Source organism: Mauremys mutica, chromosome 21, assembly GCF_020497125.1.
Source record: "Mauremys mutica isolate MM-2020 ecotype Southern chromosome 21, ASM2049712v1, whole genome shotgun sequence".
In the NCBI taxonomy this organism is placed as follows: Eukaryota; Metazoa; Chordata; order Testudines; family Geoemydidae; genus Mauremys; species Mauremys mutica.
Window position 1 is genome coordinate 11,111,085 of NC_059092.1, and position 25,064 is coordinate 11,136,148.

Here is a 25,064-nt window from a genome sequence, read left to right on the forward strand (position 1 = left end):
GAATGCATCCGACGCAGTGGGGATTCACCCACGAAAGCTCATGCTCCAAAACGTCTGTTAGTCTAGAAGGTGCCACAGGACTCTCTGCTGCTTTTACAGATCCAGACGAACACGGATCCCCCTCTGCTACTCAGCATCTCACTGGATCAAGACCTCAAATTCAAATCACATTGACTGCACTGAATCCAGGCGGGACTGCAAGTGGTCTTAAAACTTGCTACAGGAGGAGCTGGCCCCTTTGTGCAGAAAATAATTTCCTGCCTCCCTTACCTGCGCAAGTACATCTTCCAGGGCTCAGAGAGCTTCTCCTGAACAAGCGCCTTCACTGCTTTGCCCAGGTATTGCATTGGCTCACCAGCCCCTGCCTGGTTGCCATCTCCTTCTGTCTTCAAGCTTGGCAGGCTGCCAAGGCTGGCATTGGACTGGTTCATCTGTGGCAAGAACATAGACACAGCATCAGACACGGGTCACTGGCCAATCTGGCTCCACTCAAAAGCACACCATGAAAAGTCACGTTTTCAGGATTGGAAGGAAAGATCAGGCAAGAAGTTTGCCCAGGCTGCACATTGCTCCAGAATAAATCAATAACTCATCATTGCCCTTCTCCAGCACCCTCTATTTGAGGCTCTCAAAGCACTTGGCACTCATCAAATCCTCTCAGCCCCTACATCAGATGGAAGCGTTATCCGCATTTTACAGATGGTAAAACTGATGCAGAAATAGGCCCTGCACTGAGAACCAGGTGGATGGACCCCTGCGCCTAAAGGAAAACTCTTGACTCCGTGTTTCTAGTACAGGATTGGAGCCTCGGTGACTTGAGCCCCATAGTGGCAGAGTCAGTAAAGGAAACACAAATTCTGGTTCCCAACCATCCTGCTCTAACCACAGGACGGCACTCTGTCCTATACAATGATTGTAAGGTATATTTATTTAAAGGCTATATAAAATCCCAGTTCCATTGAAGTCTAGGGGAAAACTCCTAATGACCTCAGTGGAGTCATGATTTCAGCCTCTGTGTTTTATGTACAGACAGGGACGTGTGAGTGTGTGTGTACTGAGAGAGAGAGAGAGACTCTCACTGATTCCAGTACAGAGTGCTGATGGGATCAGGCATAGGTTGTACAAAAAAAAAAAAAGACATATAAGCTGAAAAACTGAAATTACTTAATAATGCTTAGCCAGCAAACTTTATCTCCTAATAATATGTAATGTAATACCACAATTCATCCTGCTCACCTGCTCACATGAATAGCTCCAGTAAAGTCAGTGGAACTCCAGGCACAAATAGAGTGCAATATCAGGCCCACGCTTTGCATTTAAAAATCACTCCCCCTCCCCCCATCTGCAGATCTGAAAACCCTTTATAAACATTAATTAACTAAACCCGACAGCCACCCTGAATAAACTGCATAAGAACAGCCGTACATTACAGGACCCCTGGCTATTCTGAAGCTCTGCAAACACCCCCAGAAGGTGAAGCTACTGCTGCTACAATACATCTCTTAACTGGAGACTGCAACTCTCACCCTATGTCTACACTGCCACTGAGAGTGAGCCTCCCAACCTAGGTAGACAGACTTGCATGAGTGTGGACACTGCAGCTTTGGCGGTGGCTCAGGATTTCAAGTCACAACTGGATCTGAGCCCAGGTGGCCAGCCTGAGTCTGCACCGGAGCCACAACAGCCACACTGCTATTTTTAGCGCACTAGCTCAAGCCCCACTAGCATGAGTCTCGCTCCCAGTTGCAGCGTAGACATATCCTTAGAGGCTGGGAGTCAGAAATTCAGTTTGTCTTATTTCTCTGGAACCTTTGGAGCTCTCACTTCAATTTCCTGGAAGGGCATTTTTAAAAGAGAAATTCACACAAAGAAAGAACGAATTCCTCAGTAAGGAGAGAGACATTATAGAGCAGACAAAGGTGGGAGAGAGAGACACACAATCCTGTAACCCTTACTCTTGTGAATAGTCCCACTGGAGTCAATGGATCAGACTCTCCTTTGCCTTGCACTTTATGACACCATTTAACCCTTTGCATATGTTAAATTATACCGATCTGATTCACTAGTGTTTTACACCCATGCTGCACTTATTTTGCACAGGAGTAAGATGCCTGATTTGGGAAAGCATGTAAGCAAGTTCTTAACTTTAAACATGTGCTTAAATCAATTGACTTCCATGGGACTTAAAGTTAAGCTTTCCTCAGCTGGGGCCTTAAGGATGACTCAAGATGCCAGGCAATGGAGATTCTGACCTGTGGGACTACTCTCAGAAGTAAGAGCTGCAGATCCAGGACCACAGACTATGGGGAGGAAGGTATAAAGAGAGAGAGAGAGCGGTGTGCATAACTAAGTGATAAAGGAACCACTGAAAACCAAATGGAGGAAAAAGCAGAATGGAGGAGAAAAGCGACATACAGTAAAAACGAAAAAATGGAGAGTAAAAGGCCGATGGAAGAAAAGAGGGAGGAGGAGGGAGAGCACTAGACAAAGTCACTTTGCCCTTTCTTTAGGGTTATACAGCCTTGCCGGGTATAATGCCCAGAGCCAAGAGGATGGCAGTAGTTATGCCTCTAAAGCCTATCACACAGTAGAATATTAAAGTGTGCCTCAGAGGCTGCCCTGATCGCTAATGCAGTTGTATACAGTAGCAAAATTAATCTCGCTATAGTAAAATTTATCATGTGGAAGGGAAAAATATATTTGAGATGATGTATAATTTAAGGAAGAAAGAAAAAGAAACGGTGCATTATTTAAAGTAAATATTCCAGAGCGTGGTAGAACAGGCTCAGTTGGACACCATTACTCATGCCAGAAAGGCGGAAATTGATGATTTTTGCTCAAAACTTGTAATTTCGTCTTTTTCTTCTGCTCTCTTTTGCAAAAACAAACTCGCCCGCCATGAAACATATGTTTTACAGTAAATAAATAAAATAGATAACTGTAAAGAGAGAGAGAAGTTGCCAGGTTCTAGAAATCAAATTTTTAAAAATTCTTTCGAGCCCTCCTCCGTCTAGAAGCGATTTAAAAAAAAAGTGTCAGGGGCTGCGATATATTTCTTCAGCCAGTTCATTAAATTAATTCGTAAGCAGGGGCTCTGAAATTATACCCGATGACAAATGGTCTCAAAATTTAAATGGTACAAACTCATCTTATTAGAGGCAAAACATTAAAAAACAAACGCATCTCCCCCCCCTTGCCATCGCGGCTTTAATTTCTCTTGGTGGGGGGAATGAAAGGCGTTTGATGGATGGCTCTTACCTTATTCATAAGCGAGGATAAAAGAGATGAATTTGCTGAGACTGTGTGGCCATTTGATTCATTACTGGAACACACAAACCAATAGGGTTTAGTTAAGACGTGCACAGGGACCGTGAGCACTGAGATTAATTCTTCTCCTTTCAAATTGTGTCCTCTCCCCCCCTCCTCCCCTACTTCCCACCTGCTGCATCTGGAGGAAGAGATGATGCCCATTCTTCCTCGGGCAGGTCAAGTTCTATGTGGTAGCTAGGATGCAAGGGAAGAGGGTCTCAAGCTTCCAGAGCTAAGATGGATCTCTTGGCCATTCAGTATTCCAGTTCACACCTCAAGTGTCCAGCCCAGCTCCCTCCTCATCACCTGATACCTAGCTCATTTCTCACTCACTCTGCTTTACTCTTTGTCCTGCCCCAGGCCAGGCAGGACTGTTAAAACACACATGCCACAGAACACTCAGGGCTCCCATAACAAAACCACAGGGTGACAGTTGTGAATTGAGAAAGGCCCTCTCTATAGTAGATGAAGAGGCACTGCAAAAAAAAGTCTAGGGTACTAGGGTGCAATGTCTGAGACACACACACAAGGGCAATCCAGGTATTTTTCAAGCATTAGCAGGACCTTGCTGATTACAACAACTGGGACAAAGTCTTTAGCTCAGGCCTGGTTGAACCTCAGCATGGAGAGGAAACCACACGTGTTGCAGGCTGCCCTGGTTCAGCCAGTCCCCCAAAGGCCATTCATTCCACAATACAGTCCCTCTTGGAAAATGACCCAAAAGCTCTTGCTCTCAGGCACTGTTGGATAGGTGCTTCATGAGTCCCAGAATACACCAACATGGCTATCAAAAACTGCAGGGCTGTAAGGATGTGCTAAACATCTGCAAGGATGAGCGAGACAAGCAGCTGTTTCATGCTGATGATGTTTCTCCAACAGTTTCCTTGCTTCGGCCATGATCCAATGCCCACTGAAGTCAATGGAAATACTCTCATGGGTGTCAGCTGGCATTGGATCAGGCACTTAATGGAGACACATCATTAGTCTTCAATCAAATATATGGTGTTGACGGTGGTTGCAAAAACACTATAATGGGGGAAGAAGGTTGGCCAGAGGCCTGTTGGTGTTCTAACTTAAGGGAGGATGTGTTCCAAGTTACAGGGGCTCTCAATCCATAAACAGGGCCCAGTGAAGTCAATGGGAGTTTATGAGCGCAAAGAATGCCATCGAGGACAGACACCTTATAATGCCATGGGAAGTTGAAGCAGCCATCAGGGCACACTAAAGCTCTTCACTTTGCAATGTACAGATTTTTCTGACTCAGCACAAGTTAGCAGCCACAGGTAAAACAAGTTAGAGCAAACTGTTCTCCCTTGTGTTACTGGATGCGAGAATGGCCTTTGAGAGCCTCAGTGATGGAGCCAAGTATCCCAGCCTCTCCTTCTCACCCGTGATCTTTCACGCTCAGATCCAGGCTGTGCTCCTGCAAGGAATCCTGGGTCGCCAGGGATGAGGACACCACACTCTCCATGGGCTCCTGCTTCATTTGAACTGGATTGAACCGGCCGGGAGTCATCAGTTGCCCATTCCCTGTAGGAGACAGAGACCAAAGAGAATCATGAAAAATACATGAATTAGTGTCAGAAAGAGGCGACAGAGGCAAATAAATGAATTAAATCACCACCACCAAATAATTTGAGAGAAGAAAAAAAAACAAGTGGGGGGAAGGGAAGCACCCGGGTTGCTGGTCAGCGTTTATTGCTGGGCTGACTTGATGGGTTCTGACGTCCACTCCAGCATGGAAATTCTTCAAGTGATAATTATTGCAAAATTATGTCAAAGTTGTCCAGGCTACCGGCCCTTTAAAGGAGAAGAGCGGAAGGAGCGTGGGGGAGACCTGATTCTCTGCACAAACTGTCATAACTAATTTGCGGGGCTGCCTCTTAAGCGTTTATTAAAGACTCTGTTAATGCTGAGGCAATGTGGCAGCTTTCGACTGCTAGTCAAGCCCCCTTTCCATTCCCCAATCTCGCCGTTGCCTTAGCGACCGCTCCGGCCCTCCACTGAGCATGCCCAGAAGGAACATCTGCTGTGTCAGGTCTATTGAAGCTGACAGCCAATCAGATTGGTTCAAACTGCGTGACCTCTCTCCCATCAAGTTGTCCCAACGAAAGGGGGAAATATATATATTTTTTAAATGAGAAAGATATGAAATATATAATTTTTAAATGAAGGGAATAAAAAAAGGAGGATGGAAAAAAGAAAAAATGGTGGGAAAGAAGAAAGTAAGAAAAAATGAAGTAGAAAAAAGAAGAAGAGGGGGATAAAGAAAGGGGGGGAAAAGTTGCTGACAGGAACATGTCCGCTGAGCTTTTTTCCACAATCCCCAAGTGACTAAAATATTAATTTACCCTCAGGCACTACCGCTGACGGTGAGCTGTTTCAGACAGCAAGTGGCATTTTATTAAAAAATAAAAGAAATAGTTCCCTCGATGACCTTTCTGTGTTTTAGGAAAGAATTATTTTAATAATAAGGGGAAAAATATTTCAAAGTTTTTCCCCCCTTTTAACCAGATCACGTCACTCTCATCTCTTCTTCATTAAGCAAGGACTCTTTTTGAGAAGGAGGGAGGAGGCAGAGGTGACACACCCAGACCCAACCAGCTTGCCTCAGGCACCAGACATAGGAAAGGTTTTCAATGCCCTGAGGGGAGAGAGGAATTGTGGGAGCAGAGTCTGATGTCGCTGGGGCCTGCAGGCCAGCTCCTACTCTTGGTCACATCAGTGGAAATCCAAAGGCACTTGATTGTTTTCAGTTGGGTTACTCTGAATTTATAGCGGTGTCACCAAGAGCAGTCTGGCCCTGTTCGTCGGAAGGGGCCTGAGATATTCTGGCTGAAAGGGATGGCTACAAATGAACTGTCTACTTAGGTTCTAGAGGGCAGCAAAGAAAGGTTTCATTAGTCCCAGTCGGGGGATCCACTCTGCCATGGATTCATGGTTCCTTGCAGACTGTCAAGGGACTATGTGTGGGTAGGATGGGAGGGAAGGAAAAGCAACCTGTCTGTCAGACCCAGGAAGGTAAAATGTCCCATCTGAGAACCAACACAGTGGTTCCTAAGAGGATCAACCAGATGCTTCAATGGGAGAAGCTCATCCCCTCCCCCAAGCCAAGGAGAGAAAGAGAAAAAGGGAGATGAGGGAGTTAGAACGAGCCACAGTGAGAAGAGAGCGCTGGGTGGGCTGGACGGCTCACAGGAGCACACCTCCTGGCACAGATCCAGAGCTATCACTGTTGTTTGTCCTGTAATTACCGCAGTAGAGGTGCAAGGTGAGGGGGAGAGAGTCATTCGGTGCAGCTCAGCTCTCACGCTTGCCTGGAAAGCTGCTAGATACAGAACCCTCTCTGACTCCATTTCCCCTCTGCCTTTCACTGGCTTCACAGTCCTTCCCCCTTTCCAGGCCAGCCCTGCCTTCCCTGGAGTGCAGCCTTCTTTCTTATGCAGAACGACCCAGATCACCTACAGCGGAGGTAGTCAATAGCCAGACCACAGGTCAAATCCAGGCACTTTTGAACGGACCCCGAAATCTTTTAATTATCATTGTTATTTTTTATTATTGTCTCTGGCGTCTGGACCTTGACTGTACCTTTACCAAGAAATCTGGACCTTGCCAAACAATAACTGACTACCCCTGCTACAGCAGCAGACCAAGCAATGAAAGGTCCTTGCTGCTGTCCTTTTCCCCAGGCCAGGTCCAGTTTCTCTCCTAATACTCCTCATCCCTGCCCTGTTTTCCTGAGGAGCAGAAGTTCAACCTCACCAGATGCTCCTGATGAACTGAAAAAGATTCTGATCAGGGGTGCATGTCGGCAAGGTCTCTGGGGGCATGGCTGGTGCTCAGGACACCAATCAAATGGCAGAGACGGGGTTCAGAAGTCCAGCACAAGCAGCTGGGGGTGGGGGGGGGCAGGGGAAGAGAGGGGAGTGAGTCTGAGGAGCAAGAGGGCAATGAGCGGTAGGATCTGCACAGATGAGTCCACCCAATATACAAGAAACAGAGGGGAGTAGGGAGGGAGCTCCATGTTGGGCTGTGAGAATCGGCTGGGTCTGACTCACCCTGCTCTCCTGTGGGAAGGAGGGGAAGACAAGGCTGCCATCAAGACCCAATGCTCGGATCCTCAAGATGGACCACAGGAAGCATGACCCGAGTATGCTCTGTAACCCTGGGACTCCGGTGATTTCTTTATCCATTTCCATTTTGAATAAAATGCCCCTTGCTTTCCAGCCTACAGTTAGATGGGGAGGGAGGCACCACACAGGAGAACACTCCTCCTCCAGGGCTAAGAGGAGCCTGGCTCTGTGTGGGCAGCAGCTTCTGCTCTCCTGGCTATGTGAAGACATCCAGGTTCCACAGAAACCCCCAAAGCCAACACTGCACCTTGGCACCCAATGCTTTAACTGGACATGGCTGAATCGCTTCTCCCAGCAATGCTCTTGTACAACCTCCCTATTGCCAGCGGGTGGCCCATTGAATAGACCCATTCTCTCCAAATCAGACGTCTCCAACTCTCCCACCTTTTACCCAGCTCCAGTGTGATGGGAGGGCTGGGGAACTCACCTGCTTCGAGCGCCATGGATGGCTTGAGGGCCGCCGCTGCCAGCCTGGCCATCATGGGTGAGATCAATCCTTTGCTGGCGGAGATCCTCTCCATAATGGATGCTGCTGGACCTGGGGAAGAGGTGGCTGTCGGCTCACTGGACCCTGAGACGGCTTGGGAGGGGGAATTGGCAGCAGTAGAGGATGTTGGATTGGTGCTGGAGGAACCAGCAGTCATTAGATTGGCTGAGCTGGTGGGATGTGGCGTGGAGACCCGACTGGGGATGATGGGGAAGTAGGAGCTGGCCGTTCCGGGAAGTGCTGAGTTGGCGAGCGCCAGGGCCAAAGGTATATTGCTGGGGAGGGCCTGGGAGAGCAGGCCGGAGATCTTGGTGGCCGGTGGCATGCTGTTGGTGGGCTTGCAGGCCTGAGAGGAGGCAAGCTCAGCAGCGGAAGAAGGCGCAGCCGGGATGATGAGGGAGACGGAAGACTGCTGACTGGTAGGGGAGGCACTCAGGCTGGAGTTCTTAGAGCTCATGGCAGAGAAGTCAATGAGGTCATCGTTGCTGGACTCCTCCTGCTCGTTATCCTTGGCTCCCAAGAGGGAGGTGGGGAGGCCCAACACCCCCGAGCTGCGGATGTGCCGGCGTTCGTGCTTGCGCTTGTGAGAGGTCATCTGGCTGGTGGAGGTAAAGGTGAAGCCACAGCCCGCCCGAATACAGTGGAAGTGGTTGGTGGCCTTGCTGTAGACGCAGCCCTCGTACTTGCACTCCTCATACTTGTAGAACTTCTTGAAGCCGTCCTTGGCGTAGGCGTCGTCCTTGATGTGGTAGCTCTTGTGCTTCTCGATGTCGCACTTGTTCTTGAAAGTGAACGTACACCCGGGTCGCCTACAAGGGCACAGAAGAGGGTGGGAGGCTGTATGAGTTGGGAGCACCACGGGGCTGCCGCATCACTTGCCTCCTCTGTGGGATGAGGTTTGGGATCAGTATAAAGTACTAACCTCTGATAGCAAGAGGCCTCTTGGCCCCTCTTAGAGTTGGCGTGGGATGCACCAAGAAGGGTCTTTCCAGCCAAGGGAAGCAAGGATGCGACCAAGTACGAGAGCTGGGATAATGCCCCCACTCTGAAGACTAGCCAACACAATAGAGGCAGGGATCCAGCCCTGCCCACCAGTCATCCCAAACAGAACACGAGCCCAAGGCAGACTGAGGGTCATTCCTAGACATAAAAATAGGCCCTAGCTGTACCTTGATTTTCTCCCAAATGATATGGGTGCCCAGTGGAGTCATCGGAAGGGCACTCAAGTAACTGAAAGCAGCGTTTGGCCTTAAACTAGGACAGCTGGATGGCTGGTCTCTAGAGAGAACAGTACCCCTCAATGATGACCTTTCAAGCAAAGCTAATGTGGTCTCTTTCCTGAGAGATTTCTATCATAGATTTCCCAATGGGCATACTTGCCTTGATTCATCAGGGAGAGATCAGGGTGTCTCCTACCACGAGAGCTCTCTCCAGATTATACCCACTCTGGAGTTTATGTCCTTTCAGGAAGATGCCTGGGAGGTTCACATCCAGAAAGGCCTTCCTGGTAGGTTGCCCCACTGTGTATAATCCTCAGGTTATGACTTTTCAGAAGGAGGCCAGCAGATGTGCATCAATAAGGTAGGATTTTTGCCCTCCCCCATCATCTCACCTGCAGTGGAAGTGAGTGGTTTTCTGCCCATAGAACTGACAGTCCACAGTGCCACAGTCTTCTGTGGCTCGGAACCGCTGGAACCCATCGTTGATCAGCTGCGTGTTCTTCTTGTGGAAATTTTCGTGGGTCATCACATCAGAGGTGCTGGTATAGACCTTGTTACAGCCCACCTGTCCAGGACCAAGGGAAAGAGACATCAAACCATCCCAGCAGCAGCCTACTGCTTTATTATTAGTACCAGCAGTAATAAACACACAAGCAACACAGAGATATTTTAATTGTATTTGTGCATTTCCCCTCAGTACTGAGTCATCGCTTTGGTTGCCAACCTAAGGACTGATGCTACAAAGAGTCTAAGAAAAGCCTGAGTCTATGGGGATGAAACAATTAGAACAGGAGAAGGAGGCAGAGGATTGGGGGAGATGTAGAGAGATTAAGGCTACTGCTCAGGGACAGGGCGGGGAGGGTCCTGTTCCTGAAAAGAGCTGGAGAGACTGACAAATACTGTCATGACCCATTGTCATCTTGGGAAGATTTGGAGAGACTTAGGGCTTCTACTCCAGCCCTTCACCTACTTGTGGAGCACTGGAGAGACTGGTGGTTACTCATCTATTCATTTTCTCTCTCTGGGAGATGAGGTGGTGGAGAGCAAGCTGGACACAGCTCTAGGGTCAGTTCTACTCTAGCTAGTCACAGACCAGAATGGAAATCCCAGTCAGTTGGTCACCAGGAACCGGTGGCTTTTCCCCATCACGCCCCAACATTGTTTGCTCAATGATTTTAACCTTCTGCAGCGAGTGGGAATGGTGTGATGAGAACGGAATGTGAAAACCTGCCTGCCCCAGGGCAAAGCGGGCAACTTTGCCATATTGAGTAAAAAACCAGTGGAATCTGCAAACACCATCACCCCTGCTGAGCTGCTGACAGCGGGTTTTATTTTTTCCCTTTCTTCTTTTGCACAGTGTGTGCCAATGCCTGCACCATCTCAGAAGTGAAGAGAACGAAAACACCACCTCTCAGTTCAGCCCAGGTTGATTCAAACAGGCAATAACAAATACCCAGGGGGGGAAAAAAAAAGGATCTCCAGCTATTTCCAATATAAAAGAGCCTCTCTCTCTCCACGCTGACACCTTGAAAAAAAACAGACCCTGTGCAGCATTAAAAAAAAGAATTAAACAAAAACCTCCTTAGGAATAATTTGCAATGTGGCTCTTGGTGTTAAAGCCTAAAAAATGTCAGTTTATATAAACAACTAACTGAATTTTATCCACACCAATTATGGACATAAAGAAAAAAAAACCATGAGGCGGATGGCACAAATCCTGCCATTTAAGCAATATTCATTTTAATTGCAAGTTTATGTTCTGACACCTTTCCTGTAAGACACTGCTTACATGGTCATTGACTTTCTGGAAGGGAGTGGTCACGGGGCTAAATTGCCCTTATATAGAGGTTTAGATAGGGGTCTTTATTGAACCTCAGAGTGGCTGCAGACTGAGTAATCTTGATTGCCCTTTAAAAATTAAATAATTCCCATCCTAGTCAACTCAGCAGGAAACTAAGCAAGGAAAATACAGGAGAAATATCATTAAAATGTCCATAGCAGAGACCCAAATGAAGCCCCAATTTCAGCAAAACACTAAGCACATGCTTATGTCCAACCCTATTCAGGACAGCACTTAAGTGCCTGCCTAACATTAAACTTGTGCTTAAGTCCCATTGACGTCAAAAGCTGACTTGACTTAAATATGTCCGTCCCTATTCAATAAAGCATTTGGGCATGAATTTAAGACCCTCTGGCTTTACTCGGCCTTAAGCACATGCTTAACTGCTTTGCTGAATTGGAATCGTATGACTGTAGAATAATCCAGGAAGTGGAATTTTAGAGTAGTAAAAACTTATGAGGGTGTTTGATTATTTCCTGTGTGCTTAAAAATTCCATTGCACATTGGTGTAGTGATGTTTTAGGCGCTGATTCAGGGTATCCCCATTCCTACCCTGCTTCAGGGCTGATCCCACTCTAAGAGATGGATAAAGTAACCAGAGTTCCAACTGCCTCTGGGCTAGAAAGGGACAAAGAGCTGAAAGTTCTGTCTATGTGGTAATTCCAATTCCTGTTACACCATTGTCAAAACCATTTGCTCTTGAAATTTAACCACATTCCCAACGTAATGCCCAATATCTCTCAGAACTTCTCCTCTAGCAGTGCTGGTGAGGAAGGCAGAGCTGAGGTTTGCTTCAAACTGAGGACCATTAATATTGGATTGTCCTAGCAGCTGGCTACAAAGGAACTAAATCCAGTGCTAAAGGACAGATGTTGTGCAGAGAGAGGCCTTATATCAAGGGAAGCTGTGCCAGGTCAGATGATCTGTTTGGGCACAGGAAGTGGCACTCTAGAGAGACTTCACCGCTTGTCCTGCTACCAGTCCCACAGAAAGGGATCATCTGTGTGGATAAGTCAGGTACAGAACAGAGGAGAAACCTTAAACCTGGCCCCGCCAACCCAAAACCAGAGCGTTGCCCTTCTTACAGATCAGAATCATGCTTGGCAGGAGAAGGTCCATGCAAACTGGATATAGATTCCACATAGAGGTGACTGAACCAGAAGGGACCAGGAGAGGCTACATTTAAGCTACTTGGAAGTTCTCCCTTAAAACAGTTTGCTGTAGGAGAGGCTCCTGTCCTCCCTAAAAGGCAAGTGTTGGGTTGCCAGAATTTCAGGATCCTTTAGGTTTGGAACAGAAAGGGAATGGGTCCGGTCAGCTGGCTCTGGGTTCTTCATTCTCCCTACAGCCCTGTCATCTTTTCCCCAGCCACGTTGCTGCCCTCTCCCCAGTCCAGCTGTGTTACCTGCATGCAGTGGTAGTGTGTGCTTTTCCCATTCAGGTGACAGCCATGGTAGTACACGCTGCAGTCATCCAAGGGGCTGAAGCGCATGAAGCCGTGCTGGAGGGAGTTATCACGTTTCTTGTGCATGTTGTAATGCCGAATCACATCCTGTTTACTAGTGAATCTCTGGGGAGACAGAGAGAAAGTGAGACACACACATGAAAGGGGTGGCTGAGGTGAGTATTCCTGGGTAACTTCCTTTATAAACCCCTTACACTGCAGATTTACAGTTCAGCCATACAATGCATTTGACACCCCATGAGGGTCAGGCTAGATTAAAGGAGAAGTCTGTTTTTTGTTAAAGGGACAATATATGCAAACACAAACTGTTTCAGTAACTATAAGCCAGGAGTGAAAGATACAATAGTCCCATGTCCAAGATGTGCTTTCTGCAGTCTTGAACATGATTCTTCTGATATGATTTTAGCTGCTGCTCTCTGAAGAACTGCTACAGCTGGAAAGGAAACCAGTGAACTATACCTGCTGTAAATGAATAATCCCAGTTTTCAAATCACTCGTGCTAGGGGTTTGCAAGACACTGGCTACTCAATGCATGTCAAAAGGAAGAGGGGAAAAGATACTTTGCTCTCCTATAGTGCCTTTTCCATCTAGAGTTCTCCAAGTGTTCTACAAACATCATTGAATTTTAGCCTCACAACCCCCCGGGACATAGGCAGGTTTTTATTAAGAAAACCAGCTTTATGGGGAAACTGGAGGCACAGAGAGAAGTGACTTGCCCCTGATCACACAGAAAGTCAGTGGCAGAGCTGAGAATTGACCCTAACTCTCCCTGTTCCATGCCGGAACCACCAGACCATCCCCTTCATCCTCTGCCTGCTTGAACTAAGGAACTGGTGCCCCATTATCAATGCAGACAAAGTGCCTTTAATATGAAGCTTTTCATTTTTATTTCCCACGTACACTGATATTCAACAGTGAAGGTGTGAAAGGAAATCTGATTTAAAAAAAAATCAATAGCCATTTATTGTGAGGAGTGATTGAAAAACCCTGTATTCTAATATTTAGCAACTTTTCCAGCCTCCCTTTACAAGAGACAAATGATTATTGCTTCCACTCTGTACTCCTATAATATCAATCCTGATCATTCCATTGGTATTGGCAAGGGGAGATACGGATATGGATTTCAGTAGGAAGCCCGCGGAGACTAGAGGTACTATTTCCCATGGCGTACGTACAGGATTCCCATTGCCAATCACCGTTAATTTGTGCCCATTTATTACAGAGCGTTACTTATTATAAACTATATCTCAGCCATAAAATAATTTGCATTTTAAAAAGCAGCCTAAATCCTTATTCCCCTGTGAGACCAGCCAAGCTCCTTTGCAAGCAGCTCCTGGACTCCTTGGGAAATAATTATGAGGCCAATCATAATAATAGGTTTTTCTGTCTTTCTATCCTTTGTGTCCTCCCTGCTCTCTGTGTACAGAGACCTCTGTGCCGTGATTGAGAGCTCTCCATCTGATCGTCCCTCTCTGGGTCACTAGCAACATCCCAAGGAACAGCCCCAGTCTGATCAATTGAAACTAGGGTGACCCGATTTTGGGGTCTTTTTCTTATATAGGCTCCTATTACTGCCCACCCCCGTCCCGATTTTTCACACTTGCTGTCTGGTCACCCTAATTGAAACCTGAAGTCGAACAGAGTGGAGCCAAGCTGGTTTCCCTTGCTGTGGTCAGACTCATTCCCCCAAGACCAAAGTGCCTCCTTGGGCTGGGGCAGGAGTCATGCTGGGTGCAGAATAGAGGCAAACTCTGGGATTCTCCCCCACCCACACACACACAGTCTGACCACAGAGATGGCAGAGCCATGCTCACAGACCTGGAAAGAGGGTAAACAAACACAGCACGTGACTCAGAGCTGGCTTGATGTTGCTACTCTGGCAATTCTCCCAGCAATTACTGCACATGCCCCTTCCCCCACCCTCTCCCCAACCACAGATCCAAGGCTGCTGCTGGTCTTACTGGGTGTTTTGTTGCTGCTACTGCTCTTCTGTTGCATGGACAACCGCAGAGACAGACTGACAGACAGCATGCCCTATTTTCAGGCCAAATTTACAACATAGCCAAATTTATCTTCTTGGCTACGCTGGTGTAAATCTGAAGTAACTCCTTTGACTTCAGCTGAGCCCGATCCTGCTCTTGGTTACACTGTAGAAGCAGCAAAGAATCCTGTGGCACCTTATAGACTAACAGACGTTTTGTAGCATGAGCTGGTTACACTGGTGTAAATCCCACTGATTTAGATTAAGCTAGATTCTGCTCTCAGTTATAGTGGTGTGTATCTGGAATAACACCACTGAGTTCAGCAGTGCTAGGCTGTTGTAACTGGGAACAGAATTTGACTCCAATAGTTTCAAATTGTATCTCCCGCTCTTCCCAGGACATGGAGAAAGCAGATGATCTGTTTCATGATGGAGTCCCGTGGGCTGTATCCCTTGACAGTAAGGACAGGCAATGGGTTCTGGCAGTTCATGTTTGCCCTGTTTACCTGATAGTTGCACTCCGGATCAAGGCAGTGGTAATGTTCCCGGTACTGGTACGCACAGTGTATGTGTCCGCAGTGCTGACTCCCAGAGAACCTGGAAACACAAGCGAGAGAAAGAATGAAACTGATGCTCTCTGAGGATGGTGACTGAAAATCAAGGTGCAAGTGAAACAAGTTTGGCCTTCTCCCTGTTCTCCTGCAGCAAAGTCTACACCTATCTGTCACCTCCGAGCGTACTGAGGAGACATGAGACTCCTTGCAGGCAAAGATTCCTATTCTCTCTGTCCCCAGGAAAAATGCAACTCCTCAGTGATACTGAGCTGAAGGAAAGAGGGTCCCCTTCCAGTTAGAAGCCCCATTTCTAACAAGGTTTTATATTGTTACATCCCAAGCCGATATCATTGCTCAGCTCTTTGAAATTGACCTTATTCTCATCCCACCCCACTGGATCACTCCTGAGTCGGGTGCGTCTCTTGCTGCTACTCTCAGGATGCAGGGATGCAAAGTTTTGACATGTAATTTTCCAAGAAATCACAGCAGATCTGGAACAAGAAGTCCATTGGAACCTGATCAATTTTTCCCCTCCACCCATAGCTAAACATCCTTCCCCCACTGTCCCAATCCTGCCTGTCCTGAGTCGAGGATCAGAATCTAGGACATCAGATCGAGGGAGCTGTAGTTGAAGCTATGAAGAAAGCACTACCATTCTCAGGCAAAAGCCAACACACCAGAACAAGGTGCAAGACAAAACAGAGGAGAAGGCCTGAGCGCTGCAGAGAGGTTGCAGATGGGTGTGCGGTTCTCGGCTCCTTTGGAGCAGAAAGACTAAAGGATTGCAAAGGCCACTTGTTGCAGCAGGAGAGAGATGGGGCATAAGCTGTAATGTGCCATATTTGCATTTCAATTAAGCAGGGTGCCAGCAGCTGCTTTTCCGCTACACCATAAACAAAGGTGATTTTTTCTTCTGCCTCACTGAGAGTCCAAGAGCAGCATACTTGAAATTAGAGTGTCTCACGGCGGCACAATACAAGATAATAAATGGGGGTTACTTATGCTTTTGGAAGAAGTGGGGCGAGAGAAACACGTGATTCTTCTTCTGCAGGCTCTTCTCTAGGGGGCAAATCCTGCCTCCTCTGTGCCCACAGAGAGCCTGAGGAGAAGCAAAACCAGTGCTCTGAATGTGTTTAATGACCCTGCCCAACTGTCTGGGGGACTGAAGTCCTCTCTCTACAGAACAGGGCAGCAGCACTGCAAGCTTCTCTCAAGCACTGTGCTCCAGCCTGTTGTCCTGGAGGGGGCCTTCCCCAGGGGTAACACAGAAGTATCCATGGTCCAATCAGTCCTTGGCCTCTGCTGAGACTGCCAACAAAAAGCAGGGGGCAGTAGGCGTAGGTTTTATGACACTTGCTGTGGAATAAGGCCCACCAACTCATATCACAGGAGTCACAGAACAGTCATCACGTAGCAACAACTTCCGGTGAATACCTGGGCAGGATTTGAACCCGTGACTTAGCAGAGAGAGGCTGCTTAGCCCGCTACCAGCCCTGAGCCACACACCCTCCATTCCCACCTTCTGTGACTCAGACAAGGCTGTTCCTCTCCTTGGTGACTGGTCGCTCTGGAGTTTCTGTTTGGGCATGAGAGGAGAGACAGTCCTAGCCAATGCTCTAAAGGCACAATGCCAGGCTAGCCTACTGAAGTCATAGAATCCTAGAAATGTCAGGGACTTTGAAAAGTCATCAAGTCCAGCGCCTGCGCTGAGACAGGACCAAGCAAACCTAGACCATCCGTGACAGGTGTTTGTCCAACCTGTTCTTAAAAACCTCCAGTGATGGGGATTCCACAACCTCCTTTGGAAGCCTATTCCAGAGCTTACCTACCCTTAGAGTTGGAAAGTTTTTCCTAACATCTAACCTAAATCTCACTGGCTACAGATTAACCCCATCACTTCTTGTCCTACTCTTCAATGGACACAGAGAACAATTGATCACCTCTTTATAACAGCCCTTAACATATTGAAGATTTTCATCAGGTCCCCCCTCAGTCTTCTTTTCTCAAGACTAGATATGCCTTGTATTTTTAACCTTTCTGCATAGGTCAGGTTTTCTAACCCTTTTATCATTTTTGTTGCACTCTCCGAGACTCTCTCCAATTTATCCACATCTTTCCTAAAGTGTGACACCCAGAACTGGACACAGTCTCCAGCTGAGACCTAACTGGTGCCAAGTACAATGGAACAATTACCTCTCATGTCTTACATATGATACTCCTGTTAATGTAGCCCAGAATGATATTAGCCTTTTTTGCAACTGCATCACATTATTGACTCATCAATTTGTGATCTACTAGAACCCCAAGATCTTTTCCAGCAGTACTACCACCTAGCCAGTCATTCCCCATTCTGCAGATGTGCATTTGATTTTTCCTTCCTAAGCACAGGACACTTTGCACTTATCTCTACTGAAGTTCAATGGACTCTCCCAGGGTGTCCTGGGCAATGGCTCCAGGAGGGAAATTTGCCACATGATGTGATATGTGAGGGAACAGAAGTCTTACGCCAGGTCCATTTTGGATGGCAAGTGCATCAGCTGGCTCCAGGAGGGGAGAGAGAACTGCATAGTGACACTGTCAGAGGCAGAAGCTGAGGATGGGCTTGTACATGGGGGATGGTAAAGATGGGAACTATCAAAGAGCCAGGGAAAAGCAAGGGTGAAAATCCCACCCATGGGGAGGGAAGAACAAAAGAGAGACAGGGGAGAGATGCTGGTGGGGGGCAGTGACTTGATATGAAAAAAATTGGGTGCATAGTCATGAGCTTAAGATGCCTTTTGGCTGTCGCAACAGATGCCGAGTCAGAGTATTAATGGGGTGCAGGGTCCAGCAGGCACTTGCTGTAGTATGGATAGGCTACACCAAAAGGGAAGGGAGTAAATGACTGAGGGATGGATAGAGTTGTGGACCTCTCTGCCCTCACAACTGCTGTGCTGCCACTTTAAACTGGTGTCCTGTTGGAATCCCAGGGGCCCTAGGAAGCACCAGGAGTGTTGTACAGCACAAGAAGCTGTGGCTTTCTGACACATTTCTGAGAAGGGACATAAGAAAGGAGGAGAGAGACTAAAACATGGATGTCCCATTAAATAAAATGCCTGCATCTAGGGAGGGGTAAGAGAGCATATTTCTTTGAGGAAAAATTAATATGATTCCTAATATTCTTAATTATGTATTTGGAACCTAGATATTACAGTGATGAGAGCTTAAGAAATGTCATATGATAGATGAATAGATAGATATATTGATCGATCACAGGCTCTCAATCTGGAGGTCATGACCCCCCTAGGGGGTCTCAATCAGATCCAGGGGGTCACAAGCACCCTCCCTTTATGTATGGCTTGACTGAACTGGGGGGGGGGGAGGGGTGTCACATGATGGAAAAGATTAAGAGTCAGTGTATTAGATAGATACCAGTACAGAGAATGGATACCATAGATACCTTAGATAGCTGGACAGATTGATGGATAGATATAGATATAACAGCTAGATTGGTAGAAAAAAATACCTGAGATAAATCAGATAAGATACTTGTAGACAAACCTGTAGAGAAGATACTTGTAATTCTATAGGTAAATGACACAGACAGCTGAAAGACTGTCCCGTGGACATGTCTCCTCTCAGTCACAACAGAACAGATCACTACCTATCATTCGCAATTGCAAAGCATCCCCGTGGCAGTTACAGCAATTGCTTCCAAAGAAAAGTAGCATTAGGAGGGTACACGTGTATTTTGGGCTGTCTTTTAGTGCAAGTTAGCAGTGGGAAATAAGTAGGAACAGTCAGCACCAAGTGACATAGCCAGCTCTCTGCAGACCACCAGCAGCTGCTCCACAGATTACAACTGAGCACATGAAAGAACGAAAGATCTGTAATTGGCAATAAGGGAAGAGCTGGAAAAGGGATAATCAAGACAATGAATTTTACTGAGCATATTGTGGAGGAACGTGGACGAGCTGGATTGCTTGAAAGGGATAAAGCAGTGGAGGGAAGGGGACTCAGAGAGGAAACATTCAAAGATAAATTACCATCTGCTCAAGGGTTCCACATGTCACCCAGGACTAGGACTGCACATGAGAAAAGGCATGAGAGAGAAGCAAGAAAGGGCAGAAAGGCATGAAGGGTAAAACAAAGGGGTAGGTGGGATGGAGGAGGGGGTGCAGGAAGGAATGATAAGGGGACAGGATAGGAAGGGGGATTAAAGAACCAAAAGTTTCAGATTGCCAGACCATGCAGCAAAGCTGAGTTGGAGGATGAAAGGGAGCCGGGGCAAAGAGCAGCAATAAATAAGGCATTTCTGAAGTACATAAGGAAGAGGAGGTCAATTGTGAAGACAGCAGGGCCTTCAGGAGATGGAAAGGGGACTTAATTGACAGAGGAGATAGACACTGCTAAAAAATTAAATGACTTCTTTGCCTCAGCATTCACAAAGGGAGATGGGGACAGATGCCAGAAGCAGACATGCCTTTCCCAGGGGACGGAGAAGAAATACTGCAGGAAATCAGGATCACGCCAGAACAGGTGATTGAGAAATTGGAACAAACCTTAACAGCAGTGGAGAAACAAACCAAAAGGCAAACAATGATGCTGGGCTGCAAACAAAGGCGTGTAACAGGAAGGAGAAGAAACGAGGCCAGCCCTATCTAAAGGGGACTTGCCAGACTAGGACTGGAAAGGTGACTGCAGACCTGGCCACCTTGTCATTACACATGAACTACTGCAATAGATCAGGCCCATAGGTCCATCCAGTCCAGAGTCCTGTCTCTGACAGTGGCTGGCACCAGTAGCTTCAGAGGAAGGTGTAGGAAATACCACAGTTATGGGATACCCTGCTCATAGGGAACATTTCGTCCCAACCCTGTTGGTGAGATGGGGAAGGGAGAACAAAGGATAACGAGTGAGATGCAGGGCAGGAGAAGCTGATCTGCACTGTGGGGCAGAGAGGAGATGAAGACGGGACCTCACTGAGATACATGCACTTCACAAGTGAACAGAGCTGCCCGTGAGGCTATTTGAGCAACAACCAGGGATGCTGACTAAAGCTTAGAAAAGGGCCAGGCACTAAAGGAATCCCATATATGGCACGAGTTACTAGAGGCAGCGACAGGAGGAACTCATGGGCTCAGTTTTAAGAGAAGGAGCCAGACAAGTGCTGTAGTAATATTGGGGATGGCACTTCAAACTCCTGGCCTCCTTCCACTCTGGAGTTGATGATGCTACAGAAGTGTTTGTGTGTCTGAAATAGGGGGAGGGGATGGGGAGAGTGTGGGGTGGGAAACTCATTGGATAAGTGGGCTCTTTTGGGGGATGGCCAAGGCATGGCACTCTGAGGTACAGTGTGTTTTGGGGTCTCTGTTTTGTGAAACAAGGGCCAAGTGAACAGACAGGCAGAATTGTCGCTATGTTTCAATATTAAAAGGTTAGGCTCCTAAAGGGTTATATTCATCCTCTGCTTTTTCTGACACTTGCAACAGTTCAAAGCAATTAATTTTTAACACACAGCATCTGTTTAGTTTTTCAAAACAGGAAAGCTTACACACCACACACTAACTTACACGCACACTCATGCACACATGTACACACCTGCTAACTTATGCCCACTCAACCCCCGTTAATTTACAAGAGCACACATTCATTTACAACACACTCATATCCACATGCACACAATTCCATGCACACTTATGTGCAAACACACATATGCACACATGTGCACTCCATCACAATTCCACACACACCTACCTGCAAACAGATGCGCTTTGCACAGACAGATACATATGCACACACACATTCTTTCGCCACATTTTGTTTCATTCCCTTGTTTTGCCAGCGGGAGCCAGTCCCAGATCTGGCAGGAGTTAGCAAGAAACACCAAGATAAATAAATAATAATAAAAATAATAAATAAAGTCGTCAGTGTGCTTAGCGAGTGTTTACAGACTCATTACCCTGTAACGATGATGTGACAGGAGGAGGAAAAACCCCCACCTCAATTACAAGGCAGGGGGATACCCACAGAAATAAATATTTAAGCAAGAGCTGCCAGAAGTACCATCTGCTCAGGCACTAATAAATAAAATACAATAAAATAAAATAAAATACCACAGAAAAAAAATTATAAATATACAGGATGGAAAAAAACCAACCCAGCCCAAACTAGCTAAGTATGTGGTTTTCTTTTGTTGTGTGAGACAATGGATTATCCCTGGGCAGCTTTTGGCAATGGCTTTGGCAAACTCATTAAGCTAATTGTGCAGCAAAGACACACTGTCGTCCCAGCACCCCCTCCCCGCCGCTTATTTTAAAGCTTTAAACAGTTTTTAAAACCACATGTAAATTAAAGGGAAGTGGCCGGGCTGCCAACGGGCAGCTTGCGAAGCTTTTTGTGCAGGAAGTGGTGTCCCAAAGCTGTCTTATAGGCTTCCCTGGGTGAACTGTCTGAGCCTGGGGGAAAAGGGGACGAGGAGGGGAGGTGCTTAAAGGGGTCCTTTGCTTGTGGGAGAACCGGGGATAAAGGGATGAATTCTCTTCTCTGCTATGCAGCGCAACCACACTGTTCTCCACGGAGTGTAGCTGAGAGGAGCTCTGTCTCCAGCTTCTTACTGTCCCCTCAACACTGCACAGCTGCTGCAGCGACAGAGGATGGAGGTTTGGTACCCAGGGAAGGAGCCAATTGCAGCTCTTATCAGCCCCCCTCTGCCTCCATCTAGGCAAACCTGGGCCTAAAACTCTGACCTGGTCCCCAGTTCTCCCTAGGCCAGGTGAGCAGCAGTGTCAGCCAGAGGCATTGCTGCTGGAGGACTGTGACTTGGCAGTGGACTTGACTTTTCCTGTCTTCCCATCTCACCCTCCCTGCTGCCCCTCTCACCTCCTACAGCAGTGGTTAAGGTAATTGAGATCGGGGGAGCACACCTCCCCTTCTTCTCCCAGGGCTGGGGGAGCAGTCCTCCACCACAGCTCTCCCTCTTCCTCAGCTCAAGGGAGAGCTCCCCATTCCTGTTTAACCACACCCATGGCCCATGCCAGGGAGCCTCCCTGCAGGCTCGACACCCTGGCACTGACAGGAGCAACCTTTTTGCTTTAATTTCTTGAGGTGAGGTTGGTTTGGCTGCTTCCCCTGAAGGATGTCAATTCTTGTGCCACCCAAGGTCCTCTGCTTTCAGATCTGGCTCCCTGGCAGCAGAGAGGGAGGAGTCATCAGGCTTGGGTCAGGGGCTGATGGCATGGTCTAGGGCCAAGGATAGCGTAGGCAGGTGCTGTGCAAACATTCCCTCCAGCTCTGCCAATGTCATTCACTCCTGATCTGCACCAGCTCCCTCTGCTATTCCAGCCCTGGGTTTCCCCCAGAGCTCTGCCAATGCCCCTCACTCCTGTCCTTGCTGGTGCAGCTCTGGCACACTGCTCCATCCTGCACCCTCCTCCAGTGCTGGGTTTCTCTTGTGAAGAAGCTGCCAAGCCGTCTGAACTGTGATTTTTATTACATCTATTTGGGCTGACGCTGAGCCCTTCAGAAGCTCATTTCACATGTGACCCCATTCAAACTCTGAGGTGGGTCCCCAAAGAACTGCTTGGTGTGACCCACCCCAGCACTGAGATTCCAGATGCTGAACAGGGCAGGGGATACAAGCTGGAGTCCACACCAAGGGGCCTGCAGAATGTCAGCCAGGAGACAAGGCACTGGACTAAGGCCCAAACCTCTGCCCTGAAACACTTCTCCACTCTCTATGGGGTTAGCTAAGGGGTGTGGGGAGAAGAGAACTCTCATGGGGGTGGAGCCTTGGTTTGTTCTCAGCTCCCTGCATGCCTCCCCCAGCTACTGCTGTCCAGAGGGGGGGAACAGAGTCAGTGTGGATGTCGGAGGGAAATGGAAGACTCAGTGTCCATGACTGGTTTATACATTTCACCCGGACAGACAGACGAGACCCCCCCCTCCATCCCATGCCCCCTCCCACCCAGCCTCCTCCCCAAGAAAGCCAAGGGATTTGCCTACCTGGCAATATATTTCTGGTAAATATTTACATCTTCGGTGACAGCTGGTTTGTCAGTGGGTAATCCGTTCCTAATGAGAAACACACAGGGCAGAGCTGGTTAGCAGGCAGTGTCAGGGCACAGTCCAAGCTCCTTGTCTCTCATGCAGCACTGAGGGTGCCAGGGCAGAGGGCTCTGGGAACAGTAAGCAGCAGAGATATATGCCTGTGTAACCTCCCCCCATGCCCGTGTGCCCTCTCTTTCTAGGGGCATTGGACTCCTGCTAATGTAACCCACCTACCTCCCTTCCTGCAGGTCTCCTCTCCCCAGGGCTCGATTTCATTTGCTGAAGGGGCTGAGAAGACCTACCCTTAAATTATGCTCTTGTAAACATCACACAGGCACCACTGGCTCTGTCTACATAGAATCAGTGGCCAAGTCAAAACACGGACCGCCCCAGCTCTGTTACAAGGCTCCAGTTTGTAAAGCAGGGAGACTTTAAGGACGTACTCCAACTGTGGAACCGCTGGAGAGCACATGACTCTGGCCCTGCGAGCACCACTCTGCACTACAGAACAGATCCACGCTGTGACCATTTGAGAGGGTGCATTTATAACCTGGCCTCCACAACATGGCTTTCACTGCATTCTCCACACATCCTGCCAGTAGCCCCAACAGCCCTCATTGTCACAGGGCACCAAACTCAGTCACACCAGTCAGGCCGCAGATGAGGCTTTGGAATTAAAAATCAAACCCAAACTTCACTCAGGCACCACATTTGCTCGGAGAGACATCTTCCTTCAAACGCAGCCAGAAAGCACGTCTTGCTGGATGGTCTCCAGCAACAGAGAGAAAAAGTCACAGAACAGACCCACAGGCCTGGGCCCCAGCCTTCTAAAAACACGGCTGCTGCTCTTAGAGCACTGGCTGACGAGAGTGGACTGCAACTGGGCTTCCTTCTGCATCCTTGGGCCCCGGATGGCTGCATGGCAGCTCCGCACCTTGGTTAAAGCAGGACACCTATAACTTGCACAGCGGTCATTTGAAGTCGGAACATGAGTTTCGCCCAGGTTAACAGCATTAGGAGTTAGAGAGTTCACCCCCTTGCCTTGTGTGTGTACGTGTGACAGCGAGGGGGTGATTCCCACAATGGCATTTGGTCCTGGAGGGGATTCTGAATGGAAGGCCAGGTCCCAGGTCACGTAATTAGCACCATCCTCACTAGCACAATTAATATTCTGTCTCCTGCACCCCTCTCATCTGCTCTGGATGCTTCACAGCCATCCTTCAAACCAACACAGGGACAGCACAGTTTGGGGGAGTCCTTGAGCTGGGAAGTGCAGCGCAGTCCCCTGCTGGGGTTGTGGGGGATAGGGACTGCGTTAGCATCTAAGGGACACAGAGCCAGAAAATGCCAAAATTTGGAGTGTGTCAACATCCCATCTACGTGGCAGGGCTGCCTCAGGAAAAGGCAGAATGCCGGCACCCACCATGCCTAGGTTACCCACAGGTGTGGTCAGCTGATGGGTGAGGGAGAAGCCTAATATTACTACTGGTCTGTATCCAGTTCGGGTGCCATGTGTGTAGAGACCAGAGGACAGAGAACTACCTCTCCTCTGGTGGAAGTGGGTTCCCCAGGGACTGTACCTAGTGGGCATTAGCTAAAGTCCAGAAGGAGGAGGAATCGCAACCCTATGGAAACACGCCCCCCGCCCCCGAGCTACAAAGGATCAAATGCACCCGCAGGCACGTGTGTGTGTGAGAGAGAGAGAGAGAGCAGCTGGGGAGAAGCCTCAGTGCAAACCCCACTGCCAGATGCACCCCCGTCAGCATTTCCCACTTCCCCCAGCCCCAGGAAGTCCTGTGGTTAGAGAAGGGATCACTGACCCAGTGTGAACCCCATCCGCCGCAGAAATGAAAGAGCGAGAGGGTGAGAGAAAGGAAATAAAACTGGAATCCCGAGGAGGAGAAGCAAAAGTGAAGCAGGGTTGGTGAGCAGCTCCAGAATGCCCAACACGCATGGGCGTGGGAGCAGAGATACCGAAGGGGTGTCCGGGTGTCCTTGAGACTCTTGATTGGCTTCCTCTGTCAAGGAGCCGCAGACCTGGGGACTG

General features: G+C 48.1%; 1 protein-coding gene across 12 annotated transcripts in view; it reads right to left on the reverse strand.

Annotated features, from left to right (window-relative positions):
- CASZ1 (castor zinc finger 1) overlaps positions 1 to 25,064 on the reverse strand; it is a 394,551-nt gene that overhangs the window by 25,298 nt on the left and 344,189 nt on the right. For 11 of the 12 annotated variants that reach the window (XM_044996148.1, XM_044996145.1, XM_044996152.1 and 8 more), the window contains 8 exons: positions 22,973 to 23,041; positions 14,942 to 15,032; positions 12,395 to 12,559; positions 9,542 to 9,714; positions 7,870 to 8,738; positions 4,698 to 4,839; positions 3,259 to 3,322; positions 271 to 431 (listed from right to left, as the gene is read on the reverse strand). In XM_044996148.1, coding sequence (XP_044852083.1) covers positions 271 to 431; positions 3,259 to 3,322; positions 4,698 to 4,839; positions 7,870 to 8,738; positions 9,542 to 9,714; positions 12,395 to 12,559; positions 14,942 to 15,032; positions 22,973 to 23,041 — 1,734 coding nt within the window. The remainder of the gene's footprint in view (positions 1 to 270; positions 432 to 3,258; positions 3,323 to 4,697; positions 4,840 to 7,869; positions 8,739 to 9,541; positions 9,715 to 12,394; positions 12,560 to 14,941; positions 15,033 to 22,972; positions 23,042 to 25,064) is intronic. The other variant, XM_044996151.1, reaches the window with a different exon arrangement.